Source organism: Thermobia domestica, chromosome 5 (genome assembly GCF_964235325.1).
Source record: "Thermobia domestica chromosome 5, izTheDome1.hap1.1, whole genome shotgun sequence".
In the NCBI taxonomy this organism is placed as follows: Eukaryota; Metazoa; Arthropoda; class Insecta; order Zygentoma; family Lepismatidae; genus Thermobia; species Thermobia domestica.
The window spans coordinates 6,529,541-6,544,879 of NC_137458.1; the positions used below are offsets into that span (position 1 = coordinate 6,529,541).

At 38.8% G+C, this 15,339-nt stretch overlaps 1 protein-coding gene across 2 annotated transcripts in view; it reads right to left on the reverse strand.

The window, feature by feature from the left end:
- Window positions 1-6,023: 6,023 nt before the first annotated feature.
- LOC145685707 (transforming acidic coiled-coil-containing protein 1-like) overlaps window positions 6,024-15,339 on the reverse strand; it is a 118,035-nt gene continuing 108,719 nt past the window's right edge. For both annotated transcript variants that reach the window (XM_081758154.1, XM_081758153.1), the window contains exon 5: window positions 6,024-7,635. In XM_081758154.1, coding sequence (XP_081614280.1) covers window positions 7,401-7,635 — 235 coding nt within the window. In that variant the 3' untranslated portion in view covers window positions 6,024-7,400. The remainder of the gene's footprint in view (window positions 7,636-15,339) is intronic.

Consider the following 15,339-nt stretch of genomic DNA (forward strand, 5'->3'; position numbering starts at 1 on the left):
GACAAAGAATATTTCTTTCAAATACACAACCCGCCAGAAAAAACGTATACACTGTTTAAGAAAAAAAAAACCTATATATCATATTTGTTAATTACATTTAAACATTGTTCACAGGGACGTTATTTCAGACTTCGCTTGAGAGGGGCAAGAGCGCCACCGACATAAGACTTTCTCGTCTTGTACTGGTATATTAGTAGACAATCGATTAAAGTATATGTATTCCTCAAACACTTGGGTGGGGCAATTGCCCCCTCCTGACCCCCTAAATGACGCCCCTGGTTCAAACATGTGTTACAAACCTTCAAGTAAGCATAAGTTTTACATTAGATGTTGAAAGTGTTGTCCGTTGCTTGGGACGCTCGAGAACCTTCGCCAGAAGATTACAGAGGCATGTGCATCGGTCTCCATTGACACATTGACCGCTGAAACTTGAGAAAACACTACAAAACGTAGTTATGCGGCTGAAGTGGAACGTCGAGCGTGTTCCTACCATTTTCTTATTTTACTAACTGTGCTGACAGTACGGACATCTGTTGAGCAAAACTCCGCACTACAACATAATTTTAAATGAAAATTACAATGCTGACATCTGTTGAGCGAAAAACTAGTACAACATACTTAAATTTCAGAACAATTGTCAATGTCAGTATCCTGATACAGGGTAACAAAGAGAATATACATTTTTCTGGTGGACCGTGTACATACTGGCGATTAAATATTTATCAATGCACGTGGGTTGTAAATGAAGTACTGGCAACACTGTGTAGATACAAGTATGCGCATGATCTTGCGCGGGAATGCCTGGAAAATAGTATAGTTCGAAAAAATTGCCGAGCAGTACCGATAACAGATGGACGACAAGGTGGGAGCACTCGATGTTGGGTGCGCCTGTCGCCCCAGACACGTTCTAATGTAGTCTATGGAGATCAAATAGCGCATTTATTCTTTTTTCGTATGCATTAAATTGCTGCCGATCCTCCAAGTTTTCTCTCCCTTCTCATTTTGTCCCAAGAAATTAAAGCTGGCGTAGTCACTGTTGTCGAGGTGTGCGGTGCCTAAAGCAATCGGTATAGTGCAGGGTTTCTCAACGTGAGAGTCCCGACCCCTAAGGAGGTCTCGAGACGGCTTCATGAGGGTCGCGAAATAAGTAAGTGGAAGAGATAAATATAATTAAAACATAATACCAGAAAATATTTTAAAATATTGAATTTTGTTCTGATAGGCATTTATATACACTGTTAAGAACAACAACAACAAAAAAATAGGTCTAGTAAACATTTTCAACAGGTACAGAGTTGTTTAAAAATCAATTTAAATCAAAGAGTTAAGATATGAAACTAATGAGAACTGCATATTGAAATACCAGAAAAATACAAAACCTGCACATTGAAATACAATTAACATTGAAAAGCTAATGAGATACCTGATCATAGTGTGACTTCACTAGTGCGCCAATGTCCGGTTCAATCTTCGTGACGCACATTATCAAGTCATTTTCAACTTATAAACGATTTCTTGTCTCTGTTTTAATGATTACCATGGAAGAAAAAAACACTTCCAGCCATGGTATTCATTTTGAAACAATATGGCGGATAGGATTCTATATTTGTAATATGAATGAACTGACCAAATTAGATTTTAATCCATTTGGTTTTAGAAAAGTTACTGTATCCACTATATACAAGAAATTGATTCTGCTATAATGGAAATAGATGGATATCGTGAGATCTCCGCAATAGGTATATTAAAAAATACCACACAAGCTTATTACAAACGAGAAATTATAAGGGTGTCGCTGGCAAGAGGATGTGATAAAATGGGGTCGTGGTAGCAATTAGGTTGAGAAACACTGGTATAGTGAATAGTTATGGTGCTCAGCATGGTTGAAGTGGCAAATAATATAAATATTTAAAACGCATTAAAGTAGATTTTACAATGCTTGAATACAGTAGTCATTGAAGCTTTTGTTGAAGGGAGAGAAAAGGTTTTTCAAAACACGTTTATTTTCATATTTTCTCGTTTTCAATTATTATACAGGGTGTTTCAAAACGACCTCGGAAACGTTGTTGTTGGTGTTATTTCTGACACCAAGATAAGACAAAAGTAGATCTATAGATCAGCCTGGGTGCACAAATGCTTCCTATAGCAGTTATAGGCTGCCGAAAACATGAAAAAAATGAACTTTAAATGCCCATAGCCCCAATAGTAGTGGAACTACCGTAGTCGGGTCGACTTCATGTAGGAACTAATATTGAACCTATCCAAAAATACATGTTTCAGAGTTCTAAGGTACTCACACAATTGTTATAGAGGAAATTTGGCTACGGGTATATAATTTGAAGTACTCACCAACTACCTCTAAGAATTTTTGCGGAAGTACCGCAAGATCTGAAACTTGGATATTTTAATAGGGCACATCTTAATTCCTAAGTGAAGTCTTGACCCGACTATGGTAGGTTCCATAGTTTTGGAGCTATAGACCTTTGAAGTTTGTTTTTTCATGTTTTCGGCAGCCTATAACTCCGGAAGGAAGAATTTGTGCACCCAGGTGGGTCTATACTTTTCGTCATATCTTGGTCTCAGGAATCATCTTCCAAACGTTGCAGGGTTGTTTTGAAACGTCCTGTATTAGTAATTAAAATTTATACACATCTCAAACTCAGGTGGGCAATACATATCCTTGACAGCTCAAATGACGCCAGTGCTTGAACAATGTTGTTGGATAGAAATTCCAATTTACGTGGCAAGGCTAGTTTAAAAGGGACAAGTTTTGCCGATAGATGGCATGGCACTACAGTCTTCGTATCTTTCCCATGTATTTTTTACCTTTCACGAAAATTTACAATTTCTCTTACAATTTTCAACCTAGAGACTTCAAACTTATAGAAAAGGAACTTCACAACCTATTGAAGGGAACAATCCGTGCCGATTTTTTATTTAAAATTTTCTTCATTGTTGAGATGGCATGATTGTTGAAATGGATACCCAAACCTTTAAGAATGGGACTGTTTCAACTGTGAAGAAAATTCTAAATAAAACATCGGCACGGATTGTTCCCTTTAATAGGTTATGAAGTTCCTTCTCTAAAAATTTGAAGTCTCTAGGTTGAAATTTGTAAGAGAAATTTAAATTTTCGAGAAAGGTAAAAAAATACACGGAAGAGATATGAAGACTGTAGCGACATTATCGGCAAAACTTGTCCCTTTACACTAACCTGAAGGGTAACAGGAAGCGTATGAAAACTATGTACTACCATATACGATGGTGGCACGTAGGGGTGTATTGTATGGTGCAGATACACCCAGGGCTATTTGTAGTCTAGGGCAGGGATGTAAAACCAGCGTCTTATGTGCTGCCACTAAGAAAGTGTGTCAAATAACTGGGTTGAATGTGCGAAAAATTTGTAGACCTTAAGGTCCTTAGACAAGATGAACCTACAGTATGTCGATTCGGTATTGCCTTCCAAAAGGATCGGTGTTGCCTTCCAAAAGGTAAGGGTACGAAGATAACTAGAAACGGGACCCACAGTTTAACATGAGGCCCGAAACACTTGTATTCCTCAGGAATCGAATCCGCGATCTTTTGACTGAAAGGCGACGAACTTATTCACTGAACCACCTGGAACACAAATATATGACTAAAATTTTAGAAGATGAAAAAAAAATTGTAGTTTAGAATTTTAATTAAAGATTATGTTGCCTACAAAAAATTGGAGAATGGCAGCTCAGTGGTAGAGTGCTCGTCTCTAGAGCAATAGGCCTCTGGTTCGATCCCACACCATACGAGTTTCTGGTGGACAACACTGTCCGTGGGTTTTCCCCATGATTCTCCAGTTATCTTCCACATCACCAATCCATCAATTTCTTCAACAGTCATTCATCCGTCTCCTCTAGCCTATAAGGTTCTACATTTCTGAGTTGAACCAACTCTATTCAAATAGATAAATGAAATCTTTTAGTTTAACATCCCACGATTATATCCTTTAACCTAAGGGAGAAGGATGATTAAGGCAAGTGAATGATGATGCAAGAATCAGTGGAATGAAAAGTAGGAGGAAATTGGAGTACCCCAGAGAAAACTCACGATGTTATCCACCACACACTTATTTAATCTGGGATCGAACCAGAGACCCCCACCTATCAGAAGTAAGCGCTCTACCACTTAGCCACCATGACTCCCAAATTTAAATAAATAAGCATCGAACAACATGGTTTTGTATACAGTGGACGTTTCTTTGAAACGATGACCACGTTATCCAAGGTATTAATTTTGCATATTAATACACATTGGAAATTAATATCAATTTTATTTGATTATTCTTTTACAAAACGTGATTTATTTACATTGTATAAAACATAGAAATTATACACTTTAAAAATATTATATAACAGAAAAATGCCTTATTCTAATATTTTTACTTTCATCTGGTTCCCATTCTTTGTGTTTCATCTAGAGATGAATATTATTATTCTACAGCTGAACATTTGTCTCTCCATCTTCGATCTATACTTTTCTTTCTAACAGGAAGTTAGGGAAAATTAGGACAATGGAATCAAACATCCTGGGTGTCATTCAATACAGCTCGTGTAACAATTTTATATTATAAACTTCAAATATTTTTCGATACTTAGTTACATGTTTGCCCTAAATTTGTCCAAATAGGATTATTGAACTGCTTAAGAAGTAATTTACTCCATAAATGTTCAGAATTAGGTATTATTAGGATCAGAATTAGGAAATGTACAAGGGTCACTACGAAAGTTTTGAGATACGCATTGTTGTGGCACAGTATTTTAATTCCAACAATTACGTTCGGTAGTGGTATCCAGAGCGAAGAAGCAAAGCAAGTTTCAACTCGCCTCGCTTATCAGCGTGGCCGTATCGCCTTCACTTGTTTGTTGATGTGAGCAGTATTCGGCTCTCTAGAATGGAGCTCGAAAGGGAACATTTTCGGGCAATCATCCTTTACGATTTCAAAAGTGGTTTGAACGAGACACAAAGCCTTGACCGTTTGCAGGGGGCATTTGGGGACCTTGCTCATTCCCGTGCTACAATTTTCGGTGGGTTGGTGAATTCAGAAGAGGCCGGACATCGCTTAAAGATGAAGAGAGCTGGACGTCCGGCAACAGCTGTGTCAGATCAAAACATTGCCGCTGTGGAACAATTGATTCGAGAAAATCCTCGAACAACTTTCAAGGACATTGAATCTACAGTGAACATTGGATCGCCAGTAGTAACAAAAATTCTTCATGATCATCTTCGGCTCAGGAAGGTTTCATCTCGTTGGGTGCCTCACACATTGAACAGCAGAAGCGCATGCGTGTGGAATGGTGTGAGGAAATGCTTGCAAGATTTGATGGAGGCAATTCTCGACGCGTCTCTGACATTGTTACTGGTGATGAGACTTGGATCTATCAATTTGATCCTGAAAATAAACGCCAGTCTGCAGTTTGGATCTTTCCAGACGAAAATCCACCCTCGAAAGTGAAGCGACCGCGAAGTGTGGAGAAGAAGATTGTTACAACTTTCTTCTCCAAATCTGGCCATGTTGCAACTGTTCTACTTGAACAACAAAGGACTATTACTGCTCAGTGGTACACCACTGTTTGCCTAACAAAAGTGTTCGAGAAGCTTTGGGAACGGCGTCCAAGAACTGGATTGCGTGGGATCCTGCTTCAACATGACAACGCGTCCACACACACGGCCAACATCACAATTCAGTTTATAGAATCTACGGAGGTCAAACTTATAACTCATCCGCCGTATAGCCCTGACCTTGCCCCGTGTGATTTTTTTCTGTTCCCCAGGATCAAAGATCGCATGTGCGGGAAGAGATTTTGCAACCCTGAAAAAGCTGTAGTGGCTTACGAGAATGAACTTTCAACACTTGAAGAAAAAGACTGGCAAGACTGCTTCCAAAAGTAGTTTTCGAGGATGCAAAAGTGTGTACAGTGTAACGGTGAATACTTTGAGAAAATGTAAGTGTTAAATTGATTTTAAGTATGTAAGTTATTTCACATCTCAAACCTTTCGTAGTGACCCTCGTATTACCTATAAAGCTGTCATAAAGGCTCCAATAGACTGTTTTCCCAGCGGTACGCAATGATGTTAAGATGGCACTGATCAAAATAAATCGAAATTTTACAGTTCGGATAAAATCAGTAAAACTACACAAATTATTATACAAATATTAATATCAAAAACTTGTTATTTTTTAAAAACTTTTGATATAGCCTACCTAGACATTAAGGATAAATTTATTTATGAAAATTATCTTAAGCAACTGAGTTATATATTAAACAAAATTAAGACATAGCTCATGAGATGAATTTTTAAGACGAAATTTTAACAGTTTTTATTTAGAAACATAATTCTCATTTCAAACTCCTATTACTCATATATTGGCAGCAAAAATAGTGTCTGTGAAATGCTATATTTTCATTTATTTCAAACTGCTTTAGATTTACGTACTATGCACAGTACACAAATCAATGACTGTTCGTAACATGTTGTCCAGTAGCTATACTTGAAAAAAAAAAAAAAAAAAAAAAAAAAAAAAAAGATTAAGTTTGGAAACACAAGAATAAGGCAAACCACAAGATTCGAGATAATTTTGTAGTAAAATCAAGTGGGGTGAAATTGAGAATAATACAAATAGGCCATAGATTGGAATGCAGTAGAGCGTCGATTATCCGAAGTAATTGGGGGACACGGGTGTTCGGAAAACTGGTTTGTTCGGATAATCGAACTGTACATGTTTATTTGCCAAAAAGAAGTACTGTACAGAAAATATATTCATAAAAAGAAGTGTGCTGATTGTTGAAACACAGCAACTGGCGGCTTGGCCGGTCAGCAGCGCCTTATGAAGGCCCCATTAGAAGCAATGTTCCGCCAGCGGTGGCTCAGTGCGGCGACTACTGTGGGAAACTTGGTTTGGGAGTGAGGGGGATGATGGACGGTAGGATGGGAGAGTAACAGGTGCGAGCGAGTACACAGTTCGGTTAAGCGGTCGTTCGGTTGACCGACGTTCGGATAATCGACGCTCTACTGTATATTAAAAAGTGAACTAGAAGATTCGAAATGACTTGGTAATGGAATGAAACTGGGTGAAACTGAGTTTTTCCTGAGTAGGTAATAGACTTTGCTGTCGGATGATGCTTAGAAAGTTTCATTCCGTTCTTCTAATTCCCCCTATGCACCTTGGTTACAACCCACAGATCCTGACACTCGTTTCTTTCTACCCCTGATGTTCCACTGACAATCGATCCATTCCTACGCCATTAAATCACATGTGAAGCAAAATAGCTATACTAACTTATTCCTCTACTAATTAATTGATCACTGCCAAAATATTACAAAGCTATACAATACAACATCTTACACTTTTCATACATTCATGATTAATTTTTCACTGGAGTCTTTGTGCTAAGGAAACTTCTATACTCGGAACAATCATGCTGTGCCCTTTCCAACAAACTATCCGCCAACGCTAGAAGCTCGTTGTTTTCCTTTTCCTTTTGCTTTTGTTTTAATTCTAAACTAGAGATCTTGAATTCCTCCAATTTTAATTGAGTTCTCAGCTTCTTTATCTCCTTCATATTCTTTTCGGTTTCTTCGACGATTGCAGAATTTAACCTATTAAATTAAAAAGAGAAACAAAATATTTCACTTTATCAAAAAAAAAAAATCGAATATTTTAATTTAAATTAAAAGAAATAATATTTAATGCTCTTGCTAAACGACAATTTCTTAACATTGTAATGTCTATTAGTAGAGTCAATAACAGTCCTAGATTTAACCCTTCAAATTTACTTATAAAAAATATTACAAAATTTCTTTGTAAGTACAAAGATAATAAATCATAATCTTTTCCTTATCTCAAGTAAAGGTGAAGGAACGAAATACTTTTGCATGGGAACCCCCTTAGCTCATAGCAGCCTCAAGAGTATCTGTAGCGACTATGTATTATGGTATATTGGTAACCTGCTTAGCTCATGGCAGCCTCCAGGGTGTCTGTAGCGACTATAGGTTATGGTATATTGGCAGCCTCCAGGGATTAGGTAAGGTAATATTCCTTCGTCCAGGGCAACCTCAAGGGTAGGTATTATGGGTTATGCGATCAGTGGTTAACTAATAATTTGGACGTCTTTTATAGGCGACTTTTGGGTGGTTCGTTCCTTCTCGGGTTCCGTCGTGCTGGCTTCGTGTCTCCTGTTTATTTAATGCGCTGTCTGAACTGATCACTATAAATAATAGCACATGTTTTGTAGATATAGCATGTGCTCGATGAAATAATGCGCACTGAAAGATGGGGGATCCTTATAATATTTAAATAAAGTCGTCTGCTAAACTAATCATCAGTATAAAATTTAAAAAAAAAAATCTCAATTTTTAACCCTTAAGTACAAAAATAACTAATTTTTCTAACAAAAATACTCATTTATATTGTCAGTGTCAGAGTTTGAACAGAGTAGCAGGTCCGTAGCCAGACCAAAAATGTAAGGGGCCCGGCTGAAGTTAGGGGGGCCCGATCCAACCATATTATAGTTCATCACCGTATTAGAGTTCATTATAGTTCATTTAGGGGACCGGCAAAAGTTTAGGGGGGCCCGACCCCCCTGGATACAGGCCTGTAGAGTAGTACATATTCAAAGTATTTCTTCATAAATCTTCACGAACGTACAGAAAAAATGAAAAGAGGTTGTGACTTTCGCAAATTATCTCACCAGGGATGATATCGAAACTGCACCTTGAATTAGGAGACATTCTATATATTTCCTGATAGGACTTCTCTAGCAAGTTCCAAAACAGGTGTTCGTTTCTTGCCCGGAAGTGACCCCGCCTTTGCAGGGGCTAAAATATATAGAACATTTTGACCTATTTTCTATAGCAGGCGATCATAAAGTACGTTGCTACTCCTATAAGTTGAAACCTATGCTAAAACGCCAAAACACCTGTTTCATCATTGTAAAAGCATAATTTAACGAAGTGAAAATATTTGCCCCAGGGTCTCCGCAGGGTCCCAGGTGGGGTCCAACTCAAAATTGGCAATTGAAAAGAGGGGCAAGTAGCATATCGTTTGAAAGTTAGTGTTAAAAGAAAAACGATAACAAAAGTTTCACAGCTCTAATCCAACTCTGTGCGAAATGGAGGAAGACTCAAAATTTGAAAACAGCCTGCAGCTAACAGTGCATGCCCACCACTAGAATTCCAAAACTATGATACAGGTGGCAAAATTCTAAAACACGTGTTTCATTACTTGAAAAGTTATATTTATCGAAATGATAATGTTTACCCCAGGGTCCCAGGTGGGGTCCAACTCAAGATTGGCAATTGAAAAGAGGGGCACGTAGCATATCGTTTGAAAGCTATCCCGCTACAACTTACCGACAGCCCGTCTGGTAGAAGTGATCTAGAAACCTCTAGACCACGTGGCTGTTTTGCATTTACAAGTGTCGTTTTGATGTGAAGAACCACATAGTTTGACATTTGTTTCAAAGCTTTAGGTGTAAGAGGTGGTCATGAACCTTAAGATTCAGCATGTAGACGTAGTGTAAACACCCCACCATTTTCCACAGGATTGGCGTAGAGACGAAAGATCGGTTCCATACGCTGTCTGTTTTGAGAAACTTTGAAAGAAAATACTACTTAACCCATTTGAAAATGTGTAGTTTGACCGCTGCCCGCATATAGGGACTCGAAAACATACGTTTTCATTTCTATACATTGAACGTTTGCAATGACGAATTTAGAAAGCCAGCAACCCTGACTTATAGCCTGTGATTAGCTTGAATGAAAAGTTGTGTTAGTCAATTTGCAATAACGTTGACTTACATCTAGAAAATTAATTCTCTAGATTGCAAAGACGGTTCACAAGCTCATCAAGTTGATGTTGACAAACTTTGTTCTCCAGGACATTACAATGACCGTAGACGATTATGTTACGTTCGAAGATAATACTCAATTCCAGCCCTTGGACACGACATCAAGTCAAGAAGGAACTGCTTCGGGTACCGAAGGCGATCCTGATTACGACTGCCTGGACCCAAATCCTTCTCAGGAAACCGCATTTTGGAGATCATGGAGTGAAGCGAAATTGAGGGATACTGTAGCAGCTTATAACAACGCGTCCAGTGGTCGCAAACTCAAGGATGCGAAACGTGTAGCAAGAGTTGACATCTGTACAAGTGACATCATTCGCATGAAACTATTCCTGGACAAGGCATCCAAGCGGACCAAGCTAGCAGAACTCCGAGAATCTCAAAGCATGGTGCAAAAATCAACGCGTTGCTCCGAATTTTTTTCAGGATCACTGAAGAAGGCATTGCCGTGGAAGCCTTAGAAAAATCGCGGAAGCTAGGGGTTACTGGTTTCAAGGCATCCGCCGACTATTGAGAGAAATGAACTGGGGTTCCAGGAAAATCACAAAAGTCATGACCATGGCAGCCAGAAAAAAAGCACTGGAACGTTCAAACGAATTCGACAGCTACATTCAACAAATCAAGCGGGAGATTGAAGAGGATAACTACAACCTTGATCAAATTGTGAATCTTGATCAAAGTGAATTCAATTATGAATTACAAACACCACGAACTCTAACTCAACGTGGAGCAAAAAATGTCGAAACTCAAGTAAGATGCGAATCAAAAGTGACACATTCTTACACAGTCCAGGAAGCGATTTCGGCATCAGGAAAGCTCGTGGGCCCGACTGTCATTGTGTTCCGCGAACCATCCGAGAAATTTGGATCTATGGTCCAATGGAAAATTCCTCAGATACCTGGAGTCATGATCAGAGCAAACAAGTCAGGAATGATGACAAAGGCAATATTCAAGGAATACCTGCCACATCTTGTTCGAGACGTTGGAACTCCTTGTCTTTTGTTGAAGGACGACGCAGCCATCATGAGAGATCCGGACTTGTATCAAGAGTGTCCTGACTTACATCCAGGAACAATCATTCCCGGCTGTACTTCCTATGGACAGCCATTCGATATGGGATATATTCTTTACAGAAAAATGATAGTGAAGCGTGCCCACAAGCATGTTCGGAATGAAGGACTTGGAGACAAGCTAGACATGACAAATCGGTCAGTTGGAATCACCCAGATTCTAAGATATGATCAAGTACGCTTTCGGCAAATGTGGATACATCGACCTACCTAATGATTTTTGTTACCAGTCAGTGAGACTTGTCTTTCAGTTTCCATACAAAGAATGCAGCTTTCTTGACATGTTCGATTCCGGACGACGAACACTGCATGGAGAAGAGTTTTATTCAGTTCACTTGGTGTCTCCAACCACTGTGCTTTTATAACTTCTTCATGAACAATAGCACGGCCACACCACTCCATGAGACTCAAGCCTCACTATCACGCCGTAGAGTGATCGTCATGCATATGGCCCTTATACCTGCATAACAAAAGATATAGTCCTGGCAGCTACCACGTTGCTACGATCGTGGCGTGTGACTTACGTGGTCCTCACACATAGACCAGAACAAAAGCCAAGCTTCAGCAAACAACAGTCGACGGAGCCGTGTCTTCTAGACTGCTTCTACCAGACGGGTCGTCGGAAAGTTGAAGAACGATAGCTTATAAAAGATATACTTTTTGAAGCCTTTCCAAATGAAAACTTCGAGGTAGACTCCTTGTGGGACCATACGAGGCCCCTGGAGCAAACATTTTCATTTAGATAAATTGCATGTTTTAAATACTGTAACATATGTTTTAAAATTTTGATACCTGTATCACAGTTTTGGAATTCTAGTGGTGGGCATGCACTGTTATCTGCAGACTGTTTTCAAATTTTGAATCTTCCGCCATTTTGCACAGAGTCTGATTAGAGCTGTGAAATTTCTGTTATCGTTTTTCTTTTAACACTAGTTTTCAAACGATATGCTACCTACCCCTCTTTTCAATTGCAAATTTTGAGTTGGACCCCACCTGGGACCCTGCGGAGACCCTGGGGCAAATATTTTCACTTCGTTAAATTATGCTTTTACAATGATGAAACAGGTGTTTTGGCGTTTTAGCATAGGTTTCAACTTTTAGGAGTAGCAACGTACTTTATGATCGCCTGCTATAGAAAATAGGTCAAAATGTTCTATATATTTTAGCCCCTGCAAAGGTGGGGCCATTTCCGGGCAAGAAACGAACATCTGTTTTGGAACTTGCTAGAGAAGTCCTATCAGGAAATAAATAGAATGTCTCCCAATTCAAGGTGCAGTTTCGATATCATCCCTGGTCAGAGTCAGGCCCGTATCCAGGGGGAGTCTAGGGGGGCCAGGCCTCCCTAAATTTTTGCTGGCCCACTAACATTTTCACGGTAGGCTTGCAAATGAACTATAATGGGATGATAAACTATAGTATGGTTGGATCTGGCCCCCCTTAACTTCAGCCGGGCCCCTCCTACATTTTTGGGCTGGCTACCGGCCTGCTCAGAGCCTACAATAAATCGTTAAGGTATAACAGAACTCAAGAAAGATTTTGTCCTATATAATTATATACATCATATGTACTTCAATATATGCAATGTCCCAAATGTCTTTCTTCATATTTATTTACATACTATCATTTTGAATGTTGCACAGTAATAAAAGTAAATAAAAATCTGCATGATTTTTAGCGCTCAGAATGAACCTGGAACTTTCATATTTTGAATAATAAGTACAACAAGTTTAACAAAGCTACACCTGCGGCGACACTATATTATATTTCTAGCTACACCTATTGAGCAAAATATGGATTAACAATGTCAATCGACTAGTCCTTTCGGAATAGATAAGAAAGAAGTGAAGCAAGTATAGGACCAGAATTTCGTACAGGAATAAAAGATAGGGATTGCGTGCATTCTACTCCAAGAATCTTTTCCTTTCCGTCAGTGTCTGAAGTACAGTAACAATTTACCATGAAAGCAAATATAAAATAGGAAACACGCTGATAGGGAGATATTAATCTTATTGTCAGGGCTACGAGATAAAAAAGAAAGGCCCAAATTGGTACGAAAGTTAAAAAGTCCTATACTTGACGGGAATGTCAAAGTGCAAACGAATGACAGGACAAATACAGAGGAGGTAGCAGAAAATAAGATGTATAAACAAGAAGAATGACTTTGCATGAATGGGCGCCGATCCTGGGGGCAAAGGGGCCCGGACCCCCCTTATTGTATATAAGAATATACAATATTTTGCATAATTTGAAAGCAATTTGTCTTAAAATCCTCATATATGCCTTCTGCATCTGATTGTCTCCCCCTTAAATTTACAAAGAAATCGGCGCCCTTGGTTGCATGTAGATCGTACGGTGGCCATCTCCAAGTAGTGTTGGGTAAGTCTGCTGGTAAGGTACAGTCAGCTAGAAGCTGGTCATGATCAGAACAATCCACAATCAGATGCTGAACATAGGAAGATCTAGAAGGTAAAAACTGGGAGGGGGCAGCCAGAAGCCAGTCTATGATAGGCATATATATCATAACTTTACTATAAACTTTCAAAAATATATAAATAATAGCTTAAATTATTTCTGTCATTCGAAAAACCCCCGGCCCCGAGCTAGATTCGGTACTGATGCTGAATACTTTGTCTAGCTCCACAGGTCCCATACAATGGTGCGTCTTCGCCACGAAGTAGAAATTTATGAGTTAAGTATGAATGTCCAGTGTGAAATTAGAATTCGTTTCTCCTGTCGAAATCTTGAGCTGGTGGTCCAGATACCAAATGAAGTTTTGAATACATCTCATTTATTACTGATAGTTTGGTCCAATTAAACCTGCCAGCGCTGATAAAACTAAGCAGTGGAAAGTGAACACAATGTGGGAAGACTGAGTTCTCTTCCATCATGGTCAGCAATTTTCGCTCCATGGTCTGTCTCTTCATTACTAACAATACGAACAATGCTTGGAACTCAGCACAGTTGTACCTCAACATCCCTGTATTAATAAAATATGACTGATAGAATTAAGATTAGGGTTTATTCACGGTTCCATTGCCAAGGGCCCGAGAAGGTAGACGTTGACCAATACTAATACTAAAAAGTACTAGTCAGGCCCTATGTAGAGGTACTGTCATTTTGGCCCTAAAGCCTCAAAAAGTTCGTCGAAAAAGGGCAACAAAGGTCATTGGTGATTTAGAGAAACACAAGTTTTAGAAATGAAATCAATGCAGGAGTAAGATCTGTGTGCAACCACATTTAGCATCTGTGAGAAGCATCCATAGTGGATAACGTTAAGCTGGGATTTCGGCATAGGTGATGGGTCGGTGGGCAGCAGTTTTTACGTGGTGAAGAATGATCTCTCACTAGTTTTTTGTACCTGAAATTTTTTTAGAAACAAATTTCATGTCATATGCGAGCTCTTTATAGGTCCTATACTAAACAATTTTTGTTTCGTGTACCTTTGTTTCCTTTCGAGATTACAACGAGATACTTTGTATCGTTTAATAATTACCTGTACCTTGGGCAGAAAGTGCTCATACTCAAGCAATATACTTGATATAATGTTAATTTAAAATAACAAAAGAAGAATGTTTTTAATATATGTAAAGAAATATGCATTATTGTATAATTGGTTGCTAGGTAGTTGTTTATAGATACCTAATCAACATGTATGTTTGCAAGACAGTTTGAGTGAAAATACGTTAAAAGAGTATCAACTAATAAACCATTTAATACCGATCATCGACTTGTAATTTCGATAGAAAAGGTGAGAATAATAGTGTATATAATTATTGAAGATATTTTTATGTGTAAACAATTATTACCACTCAAGATTTACTTATAGGCTATCATTAGCCGAACCAGGTTGACGACTACCTTTGGTGAGTCGTTGTAAGATATCTAGTTTTGAGAAAATCTTTGACCCATCATTTATGCCGGTATCTCAGCTTAGCACTATCCTCTGTGGATGCTTCTCACATACGATAAATGCGCTTGCATACTGATCTTATTCCTATATTGATTTCATTCACAAAACCTCTCAGTTTCTCTAAATCACTAATGACCCGTTTTTGATCAACTTCCTGAGGTTTTAGGGACAAAATCACAGTACCTCTAGATAGGGCTTGAGGAGTACTTCCTATTACAACTATTCGTCAACGTCTACCTTCTGGGGCCTTTGCCAATGGAACTGTGAATAAGCCCCATTGATGATGCATAGTTGATCAGTGATAAAGAGTGCTCAAAACTCCGGTTCGGGAGGTCCCTCATAAGATCCCGATCGCACCAGATTATGGCGAAAAAGATCGTGCACCTCTTCTCTCTCTCTTTGGATACTTCCATTACATTTTTATTCCAGTAATAAAATGAGTGAATTGGAAACTGAACACATTACAGGAACTTCTACT